This window comes from Rhea americana, unplaced genomic scaffold (assembly GCF_003343005.1).
Source record: "Rhea americana isolate MKP2758 unplaced genomic scaffold, rheAme1 scaffold_361, whole genome shotgun sequence".
NCBI classification, from domain to species: domain Eukaryota; kingdom Metazoa; phylum Chordata; class Aves; order Rheiformes; family Rheidae; genus Rhea; species Rhea americana.
This window is the reverse complement of record NW_028186492.1, coordinates 110,967-132,076: the sequence shown is the minus strand read 5'-3', so window position 1 is coordinate 132,076 and position 21,110 is coordinate 110,967. Positions and strand designations below refer to the sequence as shown.

The following is a 21,110-nucleotide window of genomic DNA, read 5'->3' as shown; positions in this document are numbered from 1 at the left end:
TCTTCTTTTGTGAACATCAGTAATTTTTCCAGGACTTCAGCAGAGTTCCCATATCTAAACAAAGGGCTAACTAGGGAACTGAGGGTTTATACAGCCTCTGATTCTTGGCTGTGAGATAGAAAAACAAGAATCTCTGATCTAATGAGTCAGATTCTCATTTCTGTTAATAACCCAAAGCACTGTTCTGGCAATGTAATTTAGCAATAAATCAAAAGTGAGCTCATTCCCATTTGGAAGCTCTTCTACACTGCCAGAATACTGCTAAGAGGTGTAGCCTTAGCATAAATACAAATCTGGCCTATAGATCTTTTTCTACATGTTACCTCTCCAAAGGAGCCATCATCCCGGGGATTCACTGGAAAGGTATGTTTGCTCCATCCGACAGGTCACGAAAGTTGCTTTGTGAGCCAGCAATATCAAAGTATCACAGAAAAATAGGGATGCAAGCCCTTAGTCTACTCTCAGGGCTGAAAGAGCTAGTGAATCAAATCTGGAGTAGTCCTGACAGGCATTTGTCTGACCTGTTTTTAAAGATCTTTGGTGATGGAGGGGCCATGCATGCTGCATACCATCTGTTTCAAAGCTTACCATGTTTACCATCAAGCTTTCTTGCTGATAGTTAAGACCATGATGTTCTTAGGTGCATGTAAAGCAGATGATTTACAGAAGTCTTGCTGTATTTGAGACTGCCACCTTGTTCCCTCTTGGTGTTCTCTTTTTTATATTGAAGAACACTGATTATTTCAGTTTTTCACCAGAAGTCATGCTTTTAGCTCCTGAAATCTGAATACAAGTAAATGGGAACACCAGGAATGTACCTGCAATTAGGATTTGAATGTACTTTTGACAGTGTCAGTTGCACTGTGAAATTCCTGCCCTTCTGCACTTATTCCTCACTAATACATGCAAAACATATTGCTTGCTGTTGCTGTTGGAAACAGACTGGAGAGTTCTGTGAAAGCCAGAAAAATCCAAATGTGGTCTACAGCCTTGCTTTTCCCTTTCTGGTTAAAATCAATGCAAAGATGCCTGCTGACTTCAGCAGGAACTGGACTGCAATCCAAACATGAATCAGGAACCCCTACAGATGTAATGAAGAGACATGGCCATTGTCATGCTCAGGTGACTTTTGATACCAGTGTGCAATACTCTAGCTTGACACCAACCCATGCCTATCCCATCACCATGGAAGACTGCCTGCTGGGACCCAGATTAGGTTACATTTCTCTAATGAGGATAGAAGAAGCTGCAGTCTGCTCTATTTGTTAGTATTGCTCTTGGCTGGACAAAATATGGAGACTCACCAGTCCATTGCAGTTGCTGATGGCGACCTTTGAGTTCCTGTACTGGTCTTGCAAGTGGCCTGCATAGTGGCAGTCTTCATGGAAATCATGTTGCCAGTCCACACCGTCTCGTTTCCAGTATTCAACAGTGAAGTGCTCAGCCAGAAGGTTGGAGTGCAGTGTCAAGTTGAGGAGGAACTGAGTTCGATGAGCAGAGACCTTGTAGAAGACCTGTTGCTCAGATGGCTCATAGGGCAGGGAGCCCAGACTGCGCCGAGGACGTTGCTTCAGCTGGCTTCTCATGTCAAAGGTGAGGAAGTCACCGTTTTGGTCCACTTGGATGGGGAACGCAATTTCATAGTGATCGAGGCTGGAGAGGAACTCCTCTGGGGAAGAAAAACAAATACAGGAAGAATGATGTTCTGCAAAGAGAGTCAGAGCAAAATACCCAGTAACATCACACAGAGCTGGCTACATCTGAATGTTACCTAAGGTCACAGCTAGTGCAAGTCGGATGAGCACTGTCCTGACACAAAGGGAATTCTGTAATTCAGTGGCCATACATGCCACTGGGCATTCAGTGGGCAGACATGCTCATGCCATTCATGCTCCAAATGAAAGCACATTTAACTGCATTAACAGGGCACCAGTTCTCAGCTTACCCCCTTGCCACTTTGTAGGACTTGTCTGCTCTCTGTCACACTGGAGCAGTTGTGTAGTTTCCCTCTACCTTGAAGAAAATACTGAGCGTGCTTGTGCCTGCTTACAACCGACATCTGATAAAAAAGATAGGCAGAAGGATGGAGGCCTCTGAAATTATGCCACAACAGGGACATGATGCTTGGTTTCCCTGCCCTATCCGGGCCATGTGACCCAGAGCAAGCCTCTTCGGGTATTCATGAAGGTCTTTGGCCTATGGAGGCCCAAAAAGACAGCAAGAAAAGAAATCAGGGATCCTGATTCCCTAGCTAGGTCTCCATCAACTAGACCATCCTGCCTTTCCAGCTCCCTAGCCTGGTGCTCTTTAACATATCAGCTTGGCTTAGCACCTCCTCTTGAGACACTTGAGCTTTTGAGCCTGTCTCGTACCACTTGGGAAATGTGCTCTGATAACATCACCGTCCAAAATGTCCAAGTGCACTTGCTTGGTAACATAACACCTGTGGCTGTCAAAGGAATTGGCTCTCTGCAACCTCTACAGAAATTTCCCATTTTCTAAACAAATGTCACAGAGATTGCCACACTGGATCTGATCTGAGGTCGAGCTGACTCTGATAGCCTTCAGTACTGAATACTTTAGCAGAAGATGTAAAAAGATCATGCATTAGACAGGATAGCCCTCCCCAGCCCCCATCAGAGTTTTCTTCTTTGTCCCTGATGGTTGGAGGTCTGCTTATGGAGTAGGAAACGATCTGCCCTCTTTTCATGTTGGAGGGGTCTTACTGTGTTTCTGCATCCTATTTCTTGTTGTTTCCTAAGTAAGCAGGGAGAGGCCAGGCTGCTTTCGGGTGGCTGCATTTTGCCTGGCTCCACAGCACCCATCTTCAAAGCCTTCCCAGCCATCATAAATTTGGACTCCAAATTACACTCTTACCACATGGCAGCACTGGAAAGTTTCCTATTCCTCTAGTGTGTTTTCCAGTGTGGGATCCTGACAGAGTGGTTTCCTTGGCCACCACTAATGGGACAGTCCTTCCCACCAGCTGGGTTTAGGGATTAGCTCCCAACCTTCCAAACCATAAGCACCTCTGGCACCTATCCCTTGGCTTGATGAGCCAGAAGTAATTATTATTATTTTTTCTTTTTTTTTCCTAAACTTCCTGTGCTTTAGCTTCTCCCACATCATACTGCCTCTTGTGTGATGCAGCCGGGCAAACAAGCGTGACTATTTGCACTTAAGCAATGACCTCAGGCTTGGAAAAACTTGCTATCGGAAGTTTCTTGTTTTTCTTTTTCTCTTCCTGCAGTCCATGTGAGCTTACAAAATAGTAATTAGGAAGGAGGTTTATGCGCCCAGTGGCTATAGAAGTGCCTGGGACTCCGTACTGCTGTCTCTAATCCTGACCTGCAATGTATTTCCAGGGCAAAAGAAAGTGTCCAGGGTCTGGGGTTATGTTGAGAGACTGTGTGTGAGAACTAGCTTTTGCTGTAGTGCAGGTTCCCTCTGCAACCTCAGGGGAGTCACTCAGGAAACTGAGACACAGGAGGAAAAAGATGAGAACAGTGCCCAGGATTGTGTGACTATCTTAAAAAGGAATGTTTCACTACGGAGATATCACTAACAGAAAAAAAAATGAAGAGAGACTGTCAACTCAAAGAAGAACCTAGTGTCCTCTTTCATCATTACAGCTGGCTCCTTCCTCTCCTCTAGCATTAGTGCACAGGCATCTCTTTTGCTCTCTAACCCTGTGTACTCACATGGCCCACTCTCACTTCATGTCCACCCAATAGCATTAGAGATGTTCCCTTCTTCCACAGCTCCTAATCCTTGCCTCAGTCCTATTCCCCATATTACAGAGCACACTAGGAGCTCCCAGCATCAAGAATGGCACTGTTCAGCCCTTCCTTCCTTCCTTCCAGAAAATCCATCATGTTCCATCTGCCCTCTCAGTCACTTGCTATATTAATAGACTTTGGCTTGAAACATGCAATATTGCCTTCGCTGTGTCAAAAGAGTTTGTACCAGTGATAAGAAGTCTGGTGTTTCCAGAGAGCTCTCAAACTGCTTCAATGAGATGCTATAAAAAGCCCTTCAGCAGGAAAATGGAGTAGGAAAATGACCATGGCTGTGTGGGCTGCTGGGCATCCAGTGAGCAGCAGATCTTTCTGGGAGAGGGGACTGGAGAAAGCTGGGAATGTAGGAAGCAGAGGGTGTTAGGAGTGATGTAGCTCATCCTCCTACCTTCTCATATAAAGGGTAAACACATCATCAGGGGAAGGAACAGCACAGGAGGCACAGGAAGGAAAAGGGCAGAGCAGGCACAAGACAGAGCAGAAGCGTGAGGAAGAAGAGATGAAAAGGATGAAAAGGAAACAGAGGTTTGCTCTGGTCTTACCCTCATTGTTAAAAATTGCATAGTTTACACATGACATTATTTGGCCTCTGAAGTTTGTTACAGCTTTGCTGACTTGAAGAGGCCTTCAACTTTGGACTGCTGTCAGCCACATGGACACTAGAGCTTATAAATAAAATACCTTAATTTTTTTTCCTATATAGAATAAATACATTGATCTGGCGTTCTGCACACGGGGCAAAATCCTGCTCCATTGCTAACTCACTGGACTGCCTAGGCAAGTCCCTTCCACCAAAATCAGTAGCTTGTTGAAAACACTGGCCTTTATTTCTCCACGCCTCCAACTGATAAGTGGAGATAACAATATTTCACCCTCTTGAAAGGGCGTTGTGAGGATTATGTACTTACTATCTCGGCAACGTGGCGAAGCAAAGTGTTGAGCATTATTAATAGCATGCAGCCAACTTGTCAGGAGCCTAAAAAAGGGCTCTGACAGTAACAGGGGACCATGGGGCAGCCTGAACCAAGGCACTGGGCACAGGGCTGGGACTGGGGAGGGGATAAACTTCTATTCCTGGCTTGGCCACCGCCTGTGCTCACCTACGGTGGAACGCTTCCACCAGCATCACAAGCTGACTCTTGCCCGTTGCTCTTCTCAGGGAAGCCAGTAAGTGCAAATAAGGCTATACTAACTACACTGTCAGTGAGCCCGTGGGTTTAAACTGAGCTGTATTAGCACACAGTGCAGGGATGCAGGAGCAAAGGAGGGGTTTATAGCCACTGAGAGTCTGGACAGAGGTGATTTGGCAACGATATTCTCATCAGCGTGGCACTAGCACCGCAAGTGCGGTGGTACAGATGGAGGGAGGTGTGAAGTGACAGATGCAGGAGACCCAGAACATTCACAACAGGAACTGCCATAGTCATTGGTTAAAAGGACCAGAAATTGTGTTTCTTTCAGATTAAAGAATATCCTCCTGTGTAATGTTGCACACTGCACTGTGCATGCACAGCAAACAGCTCTATAATTTGATTGCATCTTCTTTCACCCTGAGCAAGCTGCAATGCAATGACATTCCAAATTTAGCAATGATATGGTGTTTGGACTCAGGACAGCATGTAGCTTTTGATTGCCTTTGTCCCTCTTTTCAGTTCTACCTAACAAGGTAACCCACAGCTGACAGAACAACAGCCTGATAATGTGCTACACAGTGGGCTGAGTACACCATTGACTTTGGTCCTGCTGCAGTCAACCCAGGAACATACGGTATTTCAGCATTATGTTTGTCTAAGTACACTGCTGAGGTATTAACACCATTTACAGATAAGCATCTAACTTAAAAGCTCTTCATTTTTACCTCTCCTAGCTTTGGTGCCTAATGCTAGCGTTCATATTGCTTCTTAAGAAATGGTCACAGAAACACATGAGTATTAAGCAATTTAACTATTCTGTATTACCTGTCAATGTTGAATTTTTACTCTAGGCTGGCTACAAGGCAGCCCATCTCACTTTCCAGACACTTCATGGAATAAAATCACATACAAAACTGCTAATGTATATGAAACGCCCATTCCTGCTCTCCTTGTGATAATTTGCATGTGTAGCTCTGTACTTAAATGTATGCACAACAGAAACACACACACAAACAAAGGTACAAAATGCTTATGCCTAAACAAATTTGAACATAAAGTAATTACAAYCCTTACAGAAATGTGTGCACACAAACCGCTCCTCCAGCAGCACAGCCTCCACACTCATAGCTGTACACAAATGTTTGTATGCTCCAGCAGAGACCTCCATCCCGGCACGCACAGAGAGCTGCTCACAAGCACATCCGCTTGCTGCACCTACACACCCCTCTTCGCAACAAAGCCTCTATTCATACAAGGATGCTCCACTCCATCCAAGTGGAAGGGTTGCTACCTCCTGTGTTGCTACCACACCTCCTTCTGTTCCCTAAGCCTGTTATGTGACTCTCACCTTATACAGACCCTGCTACTTGGAATCCTAAATCCTGCAAGAAGTCAAGGAGCATAACTTCTTAGAATACAACACTTTGCAGACCAAGGGACATGTGTCACACCTACAAAATCAGCAGTGGGACTTCTGCTGCAGTTCTGAGCACAGCAAAGTTGAAGGTATCTCCACCTATGCCCCGAATGCAGTATCACCCTAATTCCTCTCCCAAGGCCAGCATTAGGGATTCTGCCAGCAGAGGCCGACGGTGCCAGCTCCCCTCCCCTTCCCATGGAAATCCCTACCTTGAGACTGGAAGGTATAACCGGGGAAGCTGTACACAGCTGTGGTGAAGATGGCAGTCCACGTGAGAAGCCTCCAAGCTATTGCCATAGTTAGTGACGCTTGTCTCAGTGCAGAGAGTATTGTACCAGCTGAAAAGGCGCTGTCCCAACATGTCTCTCTTTCGGCCACCGCTTATGTAGAGACGGGAGTCMTCGGTTGCTTCGCAGGCATTCTCAGCCACTCCGTGCTCTCCCCCAGCAGCGAAGCCAATGGCGTCTTGGTAATGCACTGTGCCTGGGCTGGCCTAATAGCGTCTACATGGGCTAATTCGAAACAACGGCTCTTGGTGGCATGGCCCCTGTGGAAGAGAGGGCAGGGGAAAAGTAGGCAGGAGAGAAGGAGAGAGGGGAAACAGAAATGATGGAATAGAAGGTGCAAAGGGATAAACACTAAGGGGAAGAGTAAGGAAAGCCAGAAGCTAGAGAAGGGAAGAGTGAGCATAAGAGAGATGGGAAGTAAGAAATTGGAAGGAGAGGGAAAGATGGGAATGAAGTGCAAATGCAATTAACCAAGTCAAGCTACAGCACCAGAAAGCCACATTAGCATTGTGCCATGGTCAGGCCCCAAGAAGAGAGTGTCACCATGCTATGGTGATCTTTGACAGTGCTCTCCTGGGCATGAATTCTGCTGGCAGAGCAGTCTGTGCACGGCTCTGCCAGCATGAAGTGCCTTTGAGGGCTGCTCTATAACTTACACTGCCGGAGGAAAAGAAGCTCAGAGTAAATGGGAACTCTTTGTCCTGCTGACAATGCCCACGAAGAAGACCAGACCAAACAGTTACCTGATCTCTTAAAAAGAAGAATAAGAAATAAAAGCATTAACAGAGTGGTAGTGAGGGGCAGTCTGAAATTCCTCTCTATTCCAGTTTCCCCAGCTTTCAAATAGACTTTCATGGTTATCACTATGGTGAGAGAAGGCACTTTCTCTCCAAGCAGATCAGCCAAACCTAAAAAAGTGATTCAAAACAAAGGACCCATTCAGTGAACTTACCCTTATTCGTAGCTCCTATCTACCAATAGATCGTGAGATTCCAATTGCATTTGTCATTTAAAATGATTTTCTAATTGCTTCAGTGAAAGATTTTTGGCTTGCAGATAATTTCCACTCAGTCTGAGGCAATTACACAAAATTCACATAGTACTGGAAAGTTGCATAAAACCTGTGGTTTTTGTTTCTGTCCAGTGATTAGATGATGTACACAACTAATACGGCACATATCTAACCACTGCACAGAGAATTCCAACTATGTCAACAGTGAGGTTCTGCTCAAGAGTGTCCCCATGACAAAAAGCAAATGTGCCACAGAGGCAATACAGAACAGTTACAGACACATTCGTATTAAAGTCTGATTTCAAACCGATGACACAGCTAGCGCTGGTGCAGCTCTGCTGCTGTGTGCTGGTGTCTGAGCACTGCAGGGGATGTGAAAAGGGGACGCTTCAGAGCTCACTGGGAGAGCCACTTGGGAATGAGAGGACTGTGATTTTTGCAATGGTGTCAATAGTGGTGGACCATGTGTGGCTTCATCCCAGTAAGGAAACACTTGGAATAATGTTGTTAACCATTGCCTGGCTCTTCTTGTGCGTGTTTTACAAAGCAAAGACTAATTAATAGCTAGATTGTAGGGCAGGAGAGGCTATTCCTCCTCARTTCTGTCACAGGCCCATTCTACTCGTGACCTCACAGTAGGGTATAATACATTTCTATTTCTATTTTCCCATCCTTACTCTGCAATTAGCATTATTTTTGTAGTGGGGACATGGAAGAACACCTATCACAGGCTGGACRGCCTGTCTTACAGGTGAGGTACAATCAGAGACCAGGAAGATGTTTTCTATTCAAATAATTAATCTAAATAAATTAATGACGTTCCCCTACCATGCAAAAATACCAGGAGGATTAACTGTGTGTCTTTAGCTCACGATTTGAAGTGCCATGTTCTAAAGGCTAAGCACAGGTGATTGGCAGCTGGGAGAGCCCAGCATCTCCCTGGAGAACAACGACCCAAACCTCACCTCGGCCACTCCACTCCCCAAATGCAGATAGACCAAAGGAGGTAAAAACGTTGGTGGGACTCCTTCTGTCCTGCTCTGCCATGGTGCAAGGATGCCAAGCTCAGTTGCCCTAGGAGGCAACTAGGGTACTAGGCACTTAGTGATGCTCCTCCTTGGCTGAATTGCCCCTGGGGCCATGGCGCAAGGATGGCGAAGTGAGGGCCAAACGACAGTGGGAGCTGCAAGCTGCTCCATCCCCATCCCCATGCCCTTCAGGGCTGTGTGAAGCAAACTGGAAAAGGGAGCAGGCGAAACAAAAGCCCGGCATGCTGCAACGCGCTCCTAAGTCAGCATTTTTCAGAATCTATTAAAGCTTGAGATTCCAGCTTTTTAATGCTGTCACGGCTCCAAGGTTTGTGGACAGAAAGCTGCTCAGCTGAAGGATTTTTTTCTCCTGGGCTCTACATGGCTAATTTTTCTTGTTTTTCAACTGTTGAACCAGCTTCCTCAAAGATGCTATTTCCTGCCATTCCTCCACGTCTCCACGACCCTGAGTCGCAGCAGCTGCGACTCGTGGCCTCTTCTCTCCTCCTTCTGCTCTTGTCCCTTGCCTTTTGGCCCTGGGTCCTGAGCATCCAGAGGCACCCGAGCAGTGGTGGGGAGCTGCAGGCATGGGGAGCCTAGAAGCCTACAGCCCCCAGCTCCAGGGAAGGGAGGTATGTTTGCAGCACCACATGGTAGGAATTACAGCTGCAAAATTCCCGTAAACTGTGCAGGGGGAAGGGCCCCTGGTTTGATTCCTCCCTGCATATGGCAATGAAAACATCTCCCCTTTCAAACAGTGTCCAGCTTCTGAGACCCAGCGAGCTCTTATCATGCAACAGAGAGACCTGCAGCATGGAAGAGACAGGAGAGAAGCTGGAAAAACATGGGCTTCCCGGTTTCTTGAATATGGATAAACTTTTCCATAACCTCAGTTTTCAAATTTTGCTCGCGGTATGGCAATAATTTGCAGGCATGCACTAGCACAAGGACCCCACAACCTGTACGTGGGAGCCGGCGGGACATTGGGACCTTGGGAGGCAGGCGGTCTCCAGCAGTAAGGAGGCCCAGGGTACGAGATGACCTCTCCAGGTCTCGTGCCTGCCTCACTTGGGCCGGTTCCGATTTGCTGCTTTCCTAGGAATTCATTGTACTTGGCAGGCGCCGCCCGTAAGCTGCTAACACTCCCTACTCTGCATGCCAAGGTGGCTTTCACTGTGTGAACTCGTGGGCTGAGCAGCCAGGACAAGGAGGCTCTTTGGATCCGTCACTCCGCAGGAGCAACTGAGACAGCAGCGATCCAGACTCCCAGAGAGCCAYGGGGAAGGGGCAAGCTACAACCTGCAGCTGGATTTGAGGTTGCTTTTTCCGACCCCAGAAAAGCTCGAGAAGGGGCATTCTGATGCTCGTGCAGGAATAAAGAAAAGAAAAAGAAAAAGAAAAGAAAAAGAAAAGAAAAAGAAAAGAGAAGAAAAGAAGAAAAATACAGATGACAACTGTTACTAATTTCAACATCGGGTCTGCAGACAGAATTCCCTGAAAGCCTGGCTTTTTGGCTGGTGAGGCAGCTTTATGGGAAGGTAATAGGAAGCAGATGGGCCCCGATCGGGGCCAAGAGGAAGGTTCAAGGTGCCTCCTAGTGCAGAGAAGAGGAATTTAAATGCTTTTAAAGATGCAGGGCCTTGTAGGTTCCAGATTTCTCATCCAACTTTTGCAAATTATGAGCTCAGGTGTCCTTTTCCCTTTTTGAGAGAGAAATAAACACAAACATAGACTGCTGCTTCCAGCACGCCCCGGTGGGAGGAAATACTTGTGATCTGTCCCCCTCCCAGCCCCCAGCCCTTCTACAGACATAGCTTCCTGATGTGCAGTGTCAGCCACTGCGAACGGTGGGAGCAGAAAGTGCCGGCAACAGCACTTCCAAGGAGAAGAGCTTTGCTGGTTGCTTCTATCAGCAAACTGGTTAATGAATGAATGAAAATAACCRGCCTGCTCCTGCACCATCATCGTGGTTGTTGCAATGACAACAGGGCCAGAGCCTTAAGATGAGCAAAGGTCTACTTGTTCAGAGGCTGGCCTGGAATTTATGAGACTTGGCTTCAGCTACCTACAACTTGCATCTCCTTGGAAACAGATACCTAGGCACCTACAGCCCTCTGAAATCCAGTGCTGTTGTAGGTCTAGCCTTTCTTCTGGCCTTCTACAAGATGAGGCTGATGGCACTTTCTAACTGCACAGGACTCTCCAAAGGAACATGCAGTGCCCACGTCCCATGGCTTGGCCAGCCTGTATCCCTAATGACCTCCTGCCTGCCTCCAGTAACACAGCTGAACTGCCCTTGATACCTCCTGCAGTGAAGGCAATTACACAGCCATGGCACACAGTGTGCACAACCTCTGCATCACAGGGATTTCCATCCAATGCGATCTGAAATGGGCCAACAAATTCAAAAGTTATTGCTGGGGGTGAGGGGGGAATCACTGCAAACATACTTGCTCCACAGGCCTTATTTCTTTAGGAGACCAGGCTAAATACATCGAAGACTGTAAGACGCTTGGATACACAGTGCACCGGMTATGACAGTACCACAGCGAGGCACTCTGAAGCAGGAAAGATTCTTCACACAAAGATTTTTCAGGCTTACCCACAACTCACATGGACTCATTGCTCTGCTCAAAATGCAGTTATTACCTCCTTTCTCACAGCTGTGGACTAAGGACATGTCCACACAGCAAAATTTGCGGTGCCTGTAGCTCATAGAGGCTGAGCCTAAAATCATCATGTTTTCTGAAAAACACTCTCCCCTTTTTTCACCTGCTAGTGCTGTTGCTGCTTCAGGGAGGCCCAAGAGTTTTGGCTGGAAACCCTTGTCTGAAACCTGCCTCTGAGATGTAGGCTCAAATACTGCAGCAAGGCAGAAGGATAACTATGTGGTCTCTAAGGACTGTCCCAGTGCCAGCCTATTTCAATCATTCTGCTCAAAGGACATGGCCTAAACTCAACAACCACAAATCACCACGCAATTATCTGCTACCTGATCTGCAGGGCTGAACATGCTCTGGGACAGAGAAATTAGAGCACCTGGATTGTCCATCTGATTTCCACATTCTTGCAAAAGCAAATATGGACAAAGATTGCTCAGATAAAGTGTGAAGGCTGAAGAAATTGTTTAATTGGGGACTGGAATGTCTTAAAAGCAAAAGCTCTTGTGAGCTTTGCCAGGCAGCAGCTGAAGGAAGTCATGCCTGCATCTCCAGGGACAGCCTTTTATCCACTCCTCACTGCCAATCTCACAGCAATCCTAATCTACCAGAGAAAAACGGATTACAGGGAGGAACCTGCCCTTGAAGTCCCTCTCCCATTACCAAATCCTCTGTGTTGGGATTATTATTTTAACTTTATCATCTCCCCTGTCCCGCGGTGAAGGTCTTTGATTTCTGCCTAGCGAGCAGACTCCTCTGCTCCCCATATGTCTAACAGAGAAGCCCAAAGCCTGGAGGCAGCACATGAAGGAGAGCTGATGGCCTAGGCCATTTTGGACATGGTGACTGGTCTGGGATAGCCCTTCACAAAGAGGGTTGGGATCCCCCTCTTGTGACCACACAAACTTGCAAGTGGACACATATATGCAACCCAGTCACCTGGTTCCCTTTATGCATGTTGGAAAGAAACAGGTGATTCAAGGGGACAATTCAACAGCATATTTTAGAGTTGAGCCTGCATGAGCTGAACCTGTGACAGCGCCCTGTGTCCACCTTGGTGAGCAGAGCATGGGCAGTTAGTGCAGACACAGATGTCTCTTCCACGTATCTGACAGTAGCTAAGAGAAACCCAGCCCGGCTGACCTGGATCAACCTTTTTGGCCTAAGAAAACACATGGTCAAATAGCTCCATCCAGATATAGAAAAAAYACATACTGAAACATAGTGTCTTCACAGAAAATTAACCTCCTTTCTGCACTTTCAACCAAGCCCATCAAATGTTAATTTTCATTGCAGTGCATTTACATGTCTGATTTAGCAAGCTTCTTGGTACGACTGAGAGGAAAGGATAACGTCCCTGGCAATCACTACTGCAGCAAAAAATCAGAGCCTCAGTCCTTTCAGTTATGCATGGCTGGGAACTGCTTGCCCTTCACGGTCAAAGGAAACATCACCTTCTTCCTATGCTCTGTCAAGCTGCTCTGATACCAACTGGTTCTGCTCCACTGTATTTTCCTGCCTCTCCTCATCATGAGCGGCCAGGAAAGGAAGGGAAACAAGGTGTGAGGAGCTGAAGAGGAGGAAGGACCACATAACGAACCAGCAGGTCTCCTGTCCACAATGGTGGGGTCACGAGGAGCAAGTGGAAAGAGCTGGACAGGGGAAAGCCACTGAAGACAAACCTGCCTCCTTTCCCTTTAAGCTGCTCCCAAATCATCTCTCACCATTTCCGCCCCTCTTGCTTTTTATCTYTTCAGACTCTGCACGCCCAAAACTATCAAAACACTCAGGTTCCTCCCTCTCAATGCTGGATTGCAAATACAGCTGTGTGTTTGCTCCCAGGCCGGGGGCCGTTGGCCCATTGCGTTCCCCTTGGGCAACAGGCGTTTCGTGTGTGTGGAGTCATCATCTTGGCTCTCTGCAGGTCCCTTCATGTTCCCCAGGACACAATAAACAGCAGCTCCCCCCATCCCCCCAGCCATGCAACACGGCCTCCAGCAGCGGGTGAGAGGCTAGGCAGGTGGTGAGTGCCATGCCCCTGGCAGCTCCCCTGGTTTAGAGCAAGAGACAGTCCTGACACTCCCCGCAAAATATGTGGAAAGATTGTTAAGTTGAAAACATGTTCATCTGCAGATGACAGGAGGTTTTCTGCAGTCTGTTTGCCAKCTAGGACAGGACTTCCACTGAGAGGTCATTTCTCAGCTCTAGGACGGAGTTATGAGTTAAAAACAAAAATCAGCACTAGCTAACCAGCAGCTCACTGTGAAGATCATCAGCTGAAGAATGGGAAAAATAGGTTAAAGTCTCAGATCTGTGGGACTGAAAACAAGAACTTGAACCTTTGTTGAGCCTTGCTGCTCTGGGCCAGGCCTCTTTCAGGCAAGCAAAGAATTAGAAACAAACATGCAATTAGTTACCACAATTCAGCAGAGAGCAGCAACTTCCAGCCATAGGAACTTCTTACACTGCCCTACAGCAGTTATTAAGGACCCCCTCGCCATCTGCCCAGTTGTTCCTGGTATCAAGTCCACCCTGGAGGAAGGACAAGAGCTTTTTCTTCCTCTTTCTAGTTGGATGTCCACTGGGCTAAGAAGGGATCCACCTCACTTCACTTCAGCCCACCTTACTTGTAGGATGAGATGAAACATGTCCTAAGAAGGCCAGATGAATGGTCCTCTGCAGACACTCATCCCTGGAGATACCAGTTTGGCAGTGTTAAAAGAAGGCCCAATCCAGCACAAAAGCACTCACCAGCAACATGGGAAATCCATACTGGAGCTACTAGTCTGAATCTGAGAAAAGAGGGATTTGAGCACAGGTGTCAYGTTTCTCTGCTAGCATCCTGGTATCTAGCTCTGGGTGAGTCAGGGAATACCCTCTGCCTTTTTACTAGCCTGCAGCCTTGGTTAGGTCTCACTGCTGAGCTCCGCACCGGGTCCTCCAGTGCTCTGGCTGAGCACACCCTCGATCCCTTTGTACAAGCAAGCTTCAGAGGGTTTTGGGCTCACTCCAGGACTGTGTGGGAGTATTTTTTTAAAAAAATATGAGAATTATTTTACAGTCAATTCTATTCAGTGCAAGCTTAGTGAGGAAAGGACTGAATTACCCACTTGCTCTCTCCAAAATCCAGTGAGATCTTTAATTTCACCAGCAAAGGATCAAAAAGGACCCCTTAGAAAGCAAGGGTATGACAGTGGGGAGCTGGGAGCACCAATTCCTTTTTGACATTGGCTGCTTTGCTTTCTGGAAATACTATCTCTCAGTTACATAAGGATTTGGCCCTATCTGTAAAGCTAGGGTCATTTTATTTTCCCAGGTGTGGTAAAAAGCTCAGAGGTTCTCGATAGGAAAGTGTTTGTGAAAGGCCAAGTCATGCCACTGTTGGGGAGGGGTGATTGGGAGGGGRCAAAGAGCAGTGTGAACCCCAGGGCTATGCTCAGGTCCACCTACTTAACCAGGGAACTTCAGCTAAAGGTGAGATGGCTACAGAGCAACACTGAAAGCTCCTAGCCTAGGACTTCTTTTGCTTTAAGGAGATGACTCCACCAGTTCTCATGCAGGTCCACTGTCAGACAGGACTTATGCAACGGTTTGGAGTAGTTCCATGTGACCCAGACTTGCTGGCCCCCTGCCACTGCTCTCCTTGCTGKCTTCATGGACAGAACAGCAGGATTAAAAAGACGGCTAAGCAGTCAGTGAAAGAAAGTGCATCTCACCTACAGCACTGAGCTCCCACCAACTACCCACATGTGCCACACCTGTAAGWAGGCACATGCCATCCACATGCATGTTGACCAGGTCTGCAGCTGTGTGTGCATGGCTGTGCAATCCACGTGGGCAGATGCCACCTCCATACGAGGATACATGCAGGCATGTCTGCATGTGGTACTCACATGCCCTCTGCATGTGTTGCCTGCATGCTATCATGTACCATTGATATATCTGGATATTCCATGTAAAAATGATGCTTTTAATCTGCCATCTCCATGTTTGCATGAGCCTTCCACCCTCATAAATCTTTCCACATTCTTGTGCATGTGCTTGTGCAGGTAGTGGTTAGTGAACATCATACAGGCACGAAGTACCTGAAAATTCGTTCCAGAGATCTTGTCAGGAGTCTGCCACTTGTATATGCATAGCCATACCAGCTGTCATACAGCTATGTGTATGCTTCATGTACGCAAGCTTCAGAAAGCAAGGAAAAAACCCTTTTCCAAGTGTATCTAGAGCTGTAGCCCTTTTAACAGAACTGCCTGGGCTTTACCCGAGGTTTGTGCTTACCAGAAACCTCTTCCCCCAAGAAAAACTGGACCAGCAGTCTGATTTCCAGTTAACAGTTCAAAGGGAGCACAGCCCTTGCATYGGCTCTCAGTCATCTAAGCTGCACTGTGCAAGAGCGAACAGCCCCACCGTGATCCCTTCTTTTGGGGGGTTTCAGTGTCAAAATTCCATCCACATCTCATCAACCTCAAYGCAAGCTGCTTCTTTCACATGGTCTTTCTGCAACAGCAAAGCAATGCTGCTCTGTTATGCTTTGTGTTCAGGGTCACACCTCTGAACAGGCRGGGATGCACACACACATCCACTGCAAGTGCCCCATGCAGTCATTCGCGTCCTGGCAAGGCTTGTTCCTCCAGCAGCCTTTCAGCAGCCAGTAGGCACCCACATACATAACCYTCACGGAGCAACACAAGGCACAGATTTCCTGGCTTACAAAAAGACAAACATCCTATTGTGCCAAAACCAAGCTCCCTTCACCTGCATAACTATCTCCAGCTCTCTTTAGGAAGGATCTGGACTATGGAAGAGGTGAGCCATGGGTCTCAGTTTAGTAAACCACCAGGTTTACTATGGTTATATCTCACACAGACCTTTTCCAGCTCACATACTGAGTGCAGCACTCCTAAACCYGGCTCGTTCCTCAAACTGTCCTGAAGATTTGGCAACATCTGAGGTGTCTGCCATGCTGTACCTGTTCTGGGACCCTCTAGAACACAATGCATCTGGTCACCTGATTGAAAGTGCTGTGCTCATTGCAGTCTGTCTCATCACCTGCTGCACCARGTACATCCAGCTACAGTACAGGCTTATTTGCTGAAGCTAGAGAAACAAGTGAGCTCTACCAAGCTCATAGAGGAGTACCTCCAGCAGTGTGCAGCCCCTCAAGAGAAAAGAGCATTACAGGCAACTCCTGTCACCCAGAGCGGCTGCGAGAAGCACTGCAGGACCTACAGTGAACCACCAGGCCATAGCACCCCCAAGGCACAGCAGCGTCTAATGCTGCATACAGCAATAGCACAGCGCAGGACAGCCAAAGGAGTGCAAGTCGCAGCATTGCCTGTCTCCTGCACCCCATTTAGTCCTGCCACATTGAATCAGAGAATAACTGAAGTTGGAAGGAGCTTCACATCTCTGGTCCAACCCCCTCTCCCAGAACAGAGTTAACTTTGACATTAGATCAAGTTTAGATCCTGAAACTCAGGCTATCTCACAGGATTGCACACAGATGTGGCTTGGAGTAAATGCAGTTAACTGTGGAGTGGGGCYACGAAGCAGAAAAACAAGCCTGGACCAAGGTGTCTTTCAGAAAAGTAGAAGCAATGTGTTCTCTCAGAGAAGCTATTGYATCATGGAGACACAGAGAAAGGGAAACTAATGCAATGAGCACAAGCTGGCCAGAGAGATAGCTTTTACTGATCTGCTCTACCTGTCTGACTGCCTATGTACTTTTAGTGCCATAGGACTAAGACTGCTCCTCTACAGATGCTCATACAGCACATAGTCTTATAGGTCCCTAAAGCATACAATAATGCAAACATACAGCCTAGCTTATCTCCAAGAACTCAATAGTTGCTGTTGCCATCACATCCCAGTAGGTTTCAACCTTCCCTGTCTTCTCAAAGTGTTCCTGTGCATTGGTAAATACTACTAGCTTCATTTTACAGTAAAGGAAACCAAGGCAAAGGGAGAAGAAGTGATTCTGTTAAACAGAAAGTCTGTGCAAGAGCACAGGTGCCCCTACACCACGTGATCATTCTGGAGCAGCTTTTGTGCAAGGCCACATGACAGAGAGCTCCCACACACCCCAAGACACATTTCCATGGAGGAACCACCGTGAAACTCTGCAGCAGGATGAGATCTTCTTGCATACACCGCTGGGACTGAACTATCAGGTTATTGATTCTCTCCAGCCCTCAGAGATGTGGACAATCACAGATCCTCCCCAGTTTTCAGCTCCCTTAAGTGAGCTCCAAGAGATAGGCTGTGCTGAGCGTTCGGGGGGCCTTTTCCCTTCCCTGCAGGTTCTCTGTGCAAGGAAACATAYGGCCCAGATGGTTTGGATTTGACAGGGTATGGCAGGGTGCAACAGAAAATACTCTGCGTCTCACAAGCATGTGCGGTTTCCTAATGAAGAAGCTGCAACCAAAAGGCCACCAAGTACATTTATCCATGCTCAGCCACAGAGAAGTTGCCTTAGTTCATGGCTAGGGAATAAAAACCTGCTAACCCAGATAGGAGTGAGCTGGTTATTTTCACTGTGGTTTTGACTGAAGCAAGCCACTTCTGTGTAAAATCTTGGTCCTGTTGAAGTCAGTGGCAAAACTCCCACAGCGGGAGACCAAGATTTCACTTGCAAGTTCAATTAAGGCTAGAATAATTATTTACGATTGTCTGAGTTCAGAACTAGTAGAATTGCACAGGAATAGATTTGTCTGAAATCCTTTTCTTAAAAATGGAGCTAAAATGGTAGAGCAGAAATGCAACAGTGATAATTGCTGGGGATCACAAATGATGCTGAAAGATGAAAGATGCTGAATATACAGCCACGGCATATCACAAACATCTCTTTTGCCAGAGTGGGTGAATCTAGAAGGTAAGARAGCAGCAGCAACGGAGTAAGCTGGATGGAGACCCTGCCCTTAACATGTGCCACTGATGTAGCTCCCCTGAAGTCATATGGATCTAAAATATTTCAGCCATGTTATCTCAGTGGAGAATCTCCTGATTCTTGAATTGGCTATAGATAATAAAATGACCTTAGAGTAAGACAGATAGGAAGAGCTGCCTTGATGGCCTTCCTTTAAAATAATCCTTCAGTGCTGTAAAATGGATCTATATACAGGCTGGGGGTTTTTCATGTTTCTCACTCTGCAATAGCTTCACCTCAGATCTGACTGGCTTACAAATTCCCAGGAAATGTTTACAATTACTTGCCCTGTAAACACTTCCTATGGTCATGGGGTCAAGCCAACATTTTTTCGATTTACATATCTTCAGCATATCTAAGCTGATACATCATCCAAAACACTAGTGAACTGTTTTTAAAAAACTCAACAAATTTGTTTCAGATTCTATTTATCTTAAGTTCACTTGTGTTAACTCTAGATCTAGGGCAGGACAGGACGTGACAAATACATCCTGCAGTGTTTCTGCTTTAGAATGAACTAATTGCTGGAAACTTGGCAAGAAAAGTGGTTTTTGGAGTTGGGGGGTTCTGATAAGCTTTTGATAAGTGCTTGGAGAGAATTCTCCTCTGCCTGGGCCTGATGTGGCATATGCTGAAGTCACTAGAAAGCCCTCGATAGGGCTGCTCCTCTAGGTAGCTGCACACACTGGCTCCGGACCAGGGCTGCATGTTGTAACTACACCTGCTCCCCTCAGAAACAGTCTCTTAGTGGTCCTGAATCATCAGAAATAACAGAGGCTCTCAAGTTACAGGTTTTACTTAAAAGGAGAAGTCCCTTACATGAGTAGCAGAAACTGCTCCCATTGAAGCAGCAGTATTTTCCCTTAGTGTCATGCTTCACCTTATCGATCATTCACAGCTTATCAGGGTGTTCTGCCAAGCAAAACAGTTCTGCTCCACTGTCTTATCAGGTAAAAGTAGGATTTACAAGATGAGATTACACCACCTTCGTCATTCCACCATCTACCAACTAAGCAGCTGCTTGGGGGGTACAGTTGGAGAAGCACCTACGAGTACCWGAGGTTTTAAGTGTTGAAGGAAGGGAAGGAAATGAGAGGGTGCTGCCCATGGGTCTAACCAAGAACAATGGGAAGGGAAGGATGGAGCAACCCACATGGCATGTTCCAAATATGGAGAAACTTCACAATAGTGGAACAAGCTCCCAAGAGATGGAGAAAGCCTCATTGACTGCAGCATTTAAAACTAGACCAGACAAAGCTTTGGTGAGTAAAGGGAGCACTCCGATGCAAGCTGGGTTAGCACCCAAGCTGACCCATAAGGCATTGCCCCTTCTACCATCTGGTGGAAAGGAGACCAGAACAAAACTGCAAGAATCGCCCCGCTACCACCCCTCATGCAGGCGACTGCACGCTGTCACTGTGCGAGCTCTGCTAACAGCATTAATAAACAGAAGAGGAAACAGATCTCTCCGAAGTGGCTTAGCCATCTCTAGCCGATTATGAGTATTGGCATGGACTGAAATAGGGAAAAGAAAGAGTCCCCGGAGATTTACATCCGTGTTTACACTTGACCAGAAAAACCTCCAAAAGCTCGTCTCAGTTTGAAAATTTAAATTTTACTGCACAGCTGCAGCTGGCGCCAAAGCAAGGTACCTGCCCTGAAGTGTAGCTCAAACCAGTGAGGCTCTATACTTCCCTCTTGATTTGATTCTTCCCCTCTGAAAGATATTTGCCAAGGTTATTTTATAAACTCCTTTCTATTTATAGTACAGCTCCTTCAGCTCTAATGAGATAATCTTTTGGCATTTCACCATCACTAATATTTACCTTGATATTTAAAATAACATGGTCTGAGGGATTTTTTTTTAAAGAAAAACYTTTAAAATATAATCAAAGCAGCAAAATATATGGCTAGTGCAACAGGGCCAAATGCCTGGTGAGACAGATGAAGTTAATGACATTGCAGCTTTTTCAGGGCAGACAGTTCATAATCCTCTGACCACATCGTACAGGAGGGAAAGAGGCATTGGCAGCTCCTAGAGATGGAGAGAGACAGTGAAAGCGGGAAAGGGAATGCAATGTGTGTTTATTCTCAGGAATGAGGACAGCAAGAAACATATAATTCTCCATCAGGGATTATAGCTTTCACTTTCTGTAATTAACCGTTTCACCCACAGCAGGTCTGCATAAGAGAACTCTCTTTTAGAGCAGCAAACATGCGATCAGATGGCTTAATGCAATAAAAAAGTAGAGCGGTGTGGAGAAAGGGGGAGGCGAGAGAGACTGAGAGTGCGCGAATGCAGATGCCTGACTCCTGCTGTCTGCAGACACTTTGAAACACAACCCGGAGTTTTTATGGAAACTCTGAATGTTGGAGAAGGGTGAACATGGTTTTCATACTCATAAATGTTTTTCCAGCGTGCAATATTCTTCAGGCTCATTCCTTCTCCAGTGAGACAGTTCTGATTTCAAAGAACATTCATATAACCTCCACCCCAGACCACCCCATTCCAACCTCAAAGAGGTTTTCTCTGGAAAAATTATTTTAAAGAGTGTTTTACCTTTTCTAGCGTTTTCTCCTCTTTCTTCTTTTTCCCCTTTTAATTCTTTGAGCTTCTTTCCCCTTTTTTTTCTTCTTCCCAACAGCAGCCAAAAGCTTCTCTTTCCCTCTCAGTCTTGCTTGTGTCAGAAAGTTTCCAGGCTGAGGGTTTATGTCGCCTTCCTCAATAATCTTCTTCTGTCAGAGTCGGGCAGTGCTAGAGTTAGAGGCTCTCCTAAAAAGTCTCCTTTCAGGAAGTGAGCAGTAATAAGAGAGCAGCTCGGAGGCAGCATGTATAGGGGCTGCT

The 21,110-nt window shown here is 46.6% G+C and overlaps 1 protein-coding gene across 4 annotated transcripts in view; it reads right to left on the bottom strand.

Moving 5' to 3' along the window:
- The window catches only part of ADAMTS10 (ADAM metallopeptidase with thrombospondin type 1 motif 10), a 62,911-nt gene extending 41,814 nt beyond the window's left edge, over positions 1 to 21,097 (bottom strand). For 2 of the 4 annotated variants that reach the window (XM_085312367.1, XM_085312370.1), the window contains exons 1-3: positions 20,826 to 21,097; positions 6,560 to 7,017; positions 1,305 to 1,669 (exon numbers count right to left, since the gene is read on the bottom strand). In XM_085312367.1, the coding sequence (XP_085168493.1) occupies positions 1,305 to 1,669; positions 6,560 to 6,647 (453 nt within the window). In that variant the 5' untranslated portion in view covers positions 6,648 to 7,017; positions 20,826 to 21,097. Of the gene's footprint in view, positions 1 to 1,304; positions 1,670 to 6,559; positions 7,018 to 13,754; positions 13,772 to 20,825 lie in introns of those variants that run through there. The other 2 variants (XM_085312368.1, XM_085312369.1) reach the window with 2 other exon arrangements.
- Between the last annotated feature and the right edge of the window lie 13 nt (positions 21,098 to 21,110).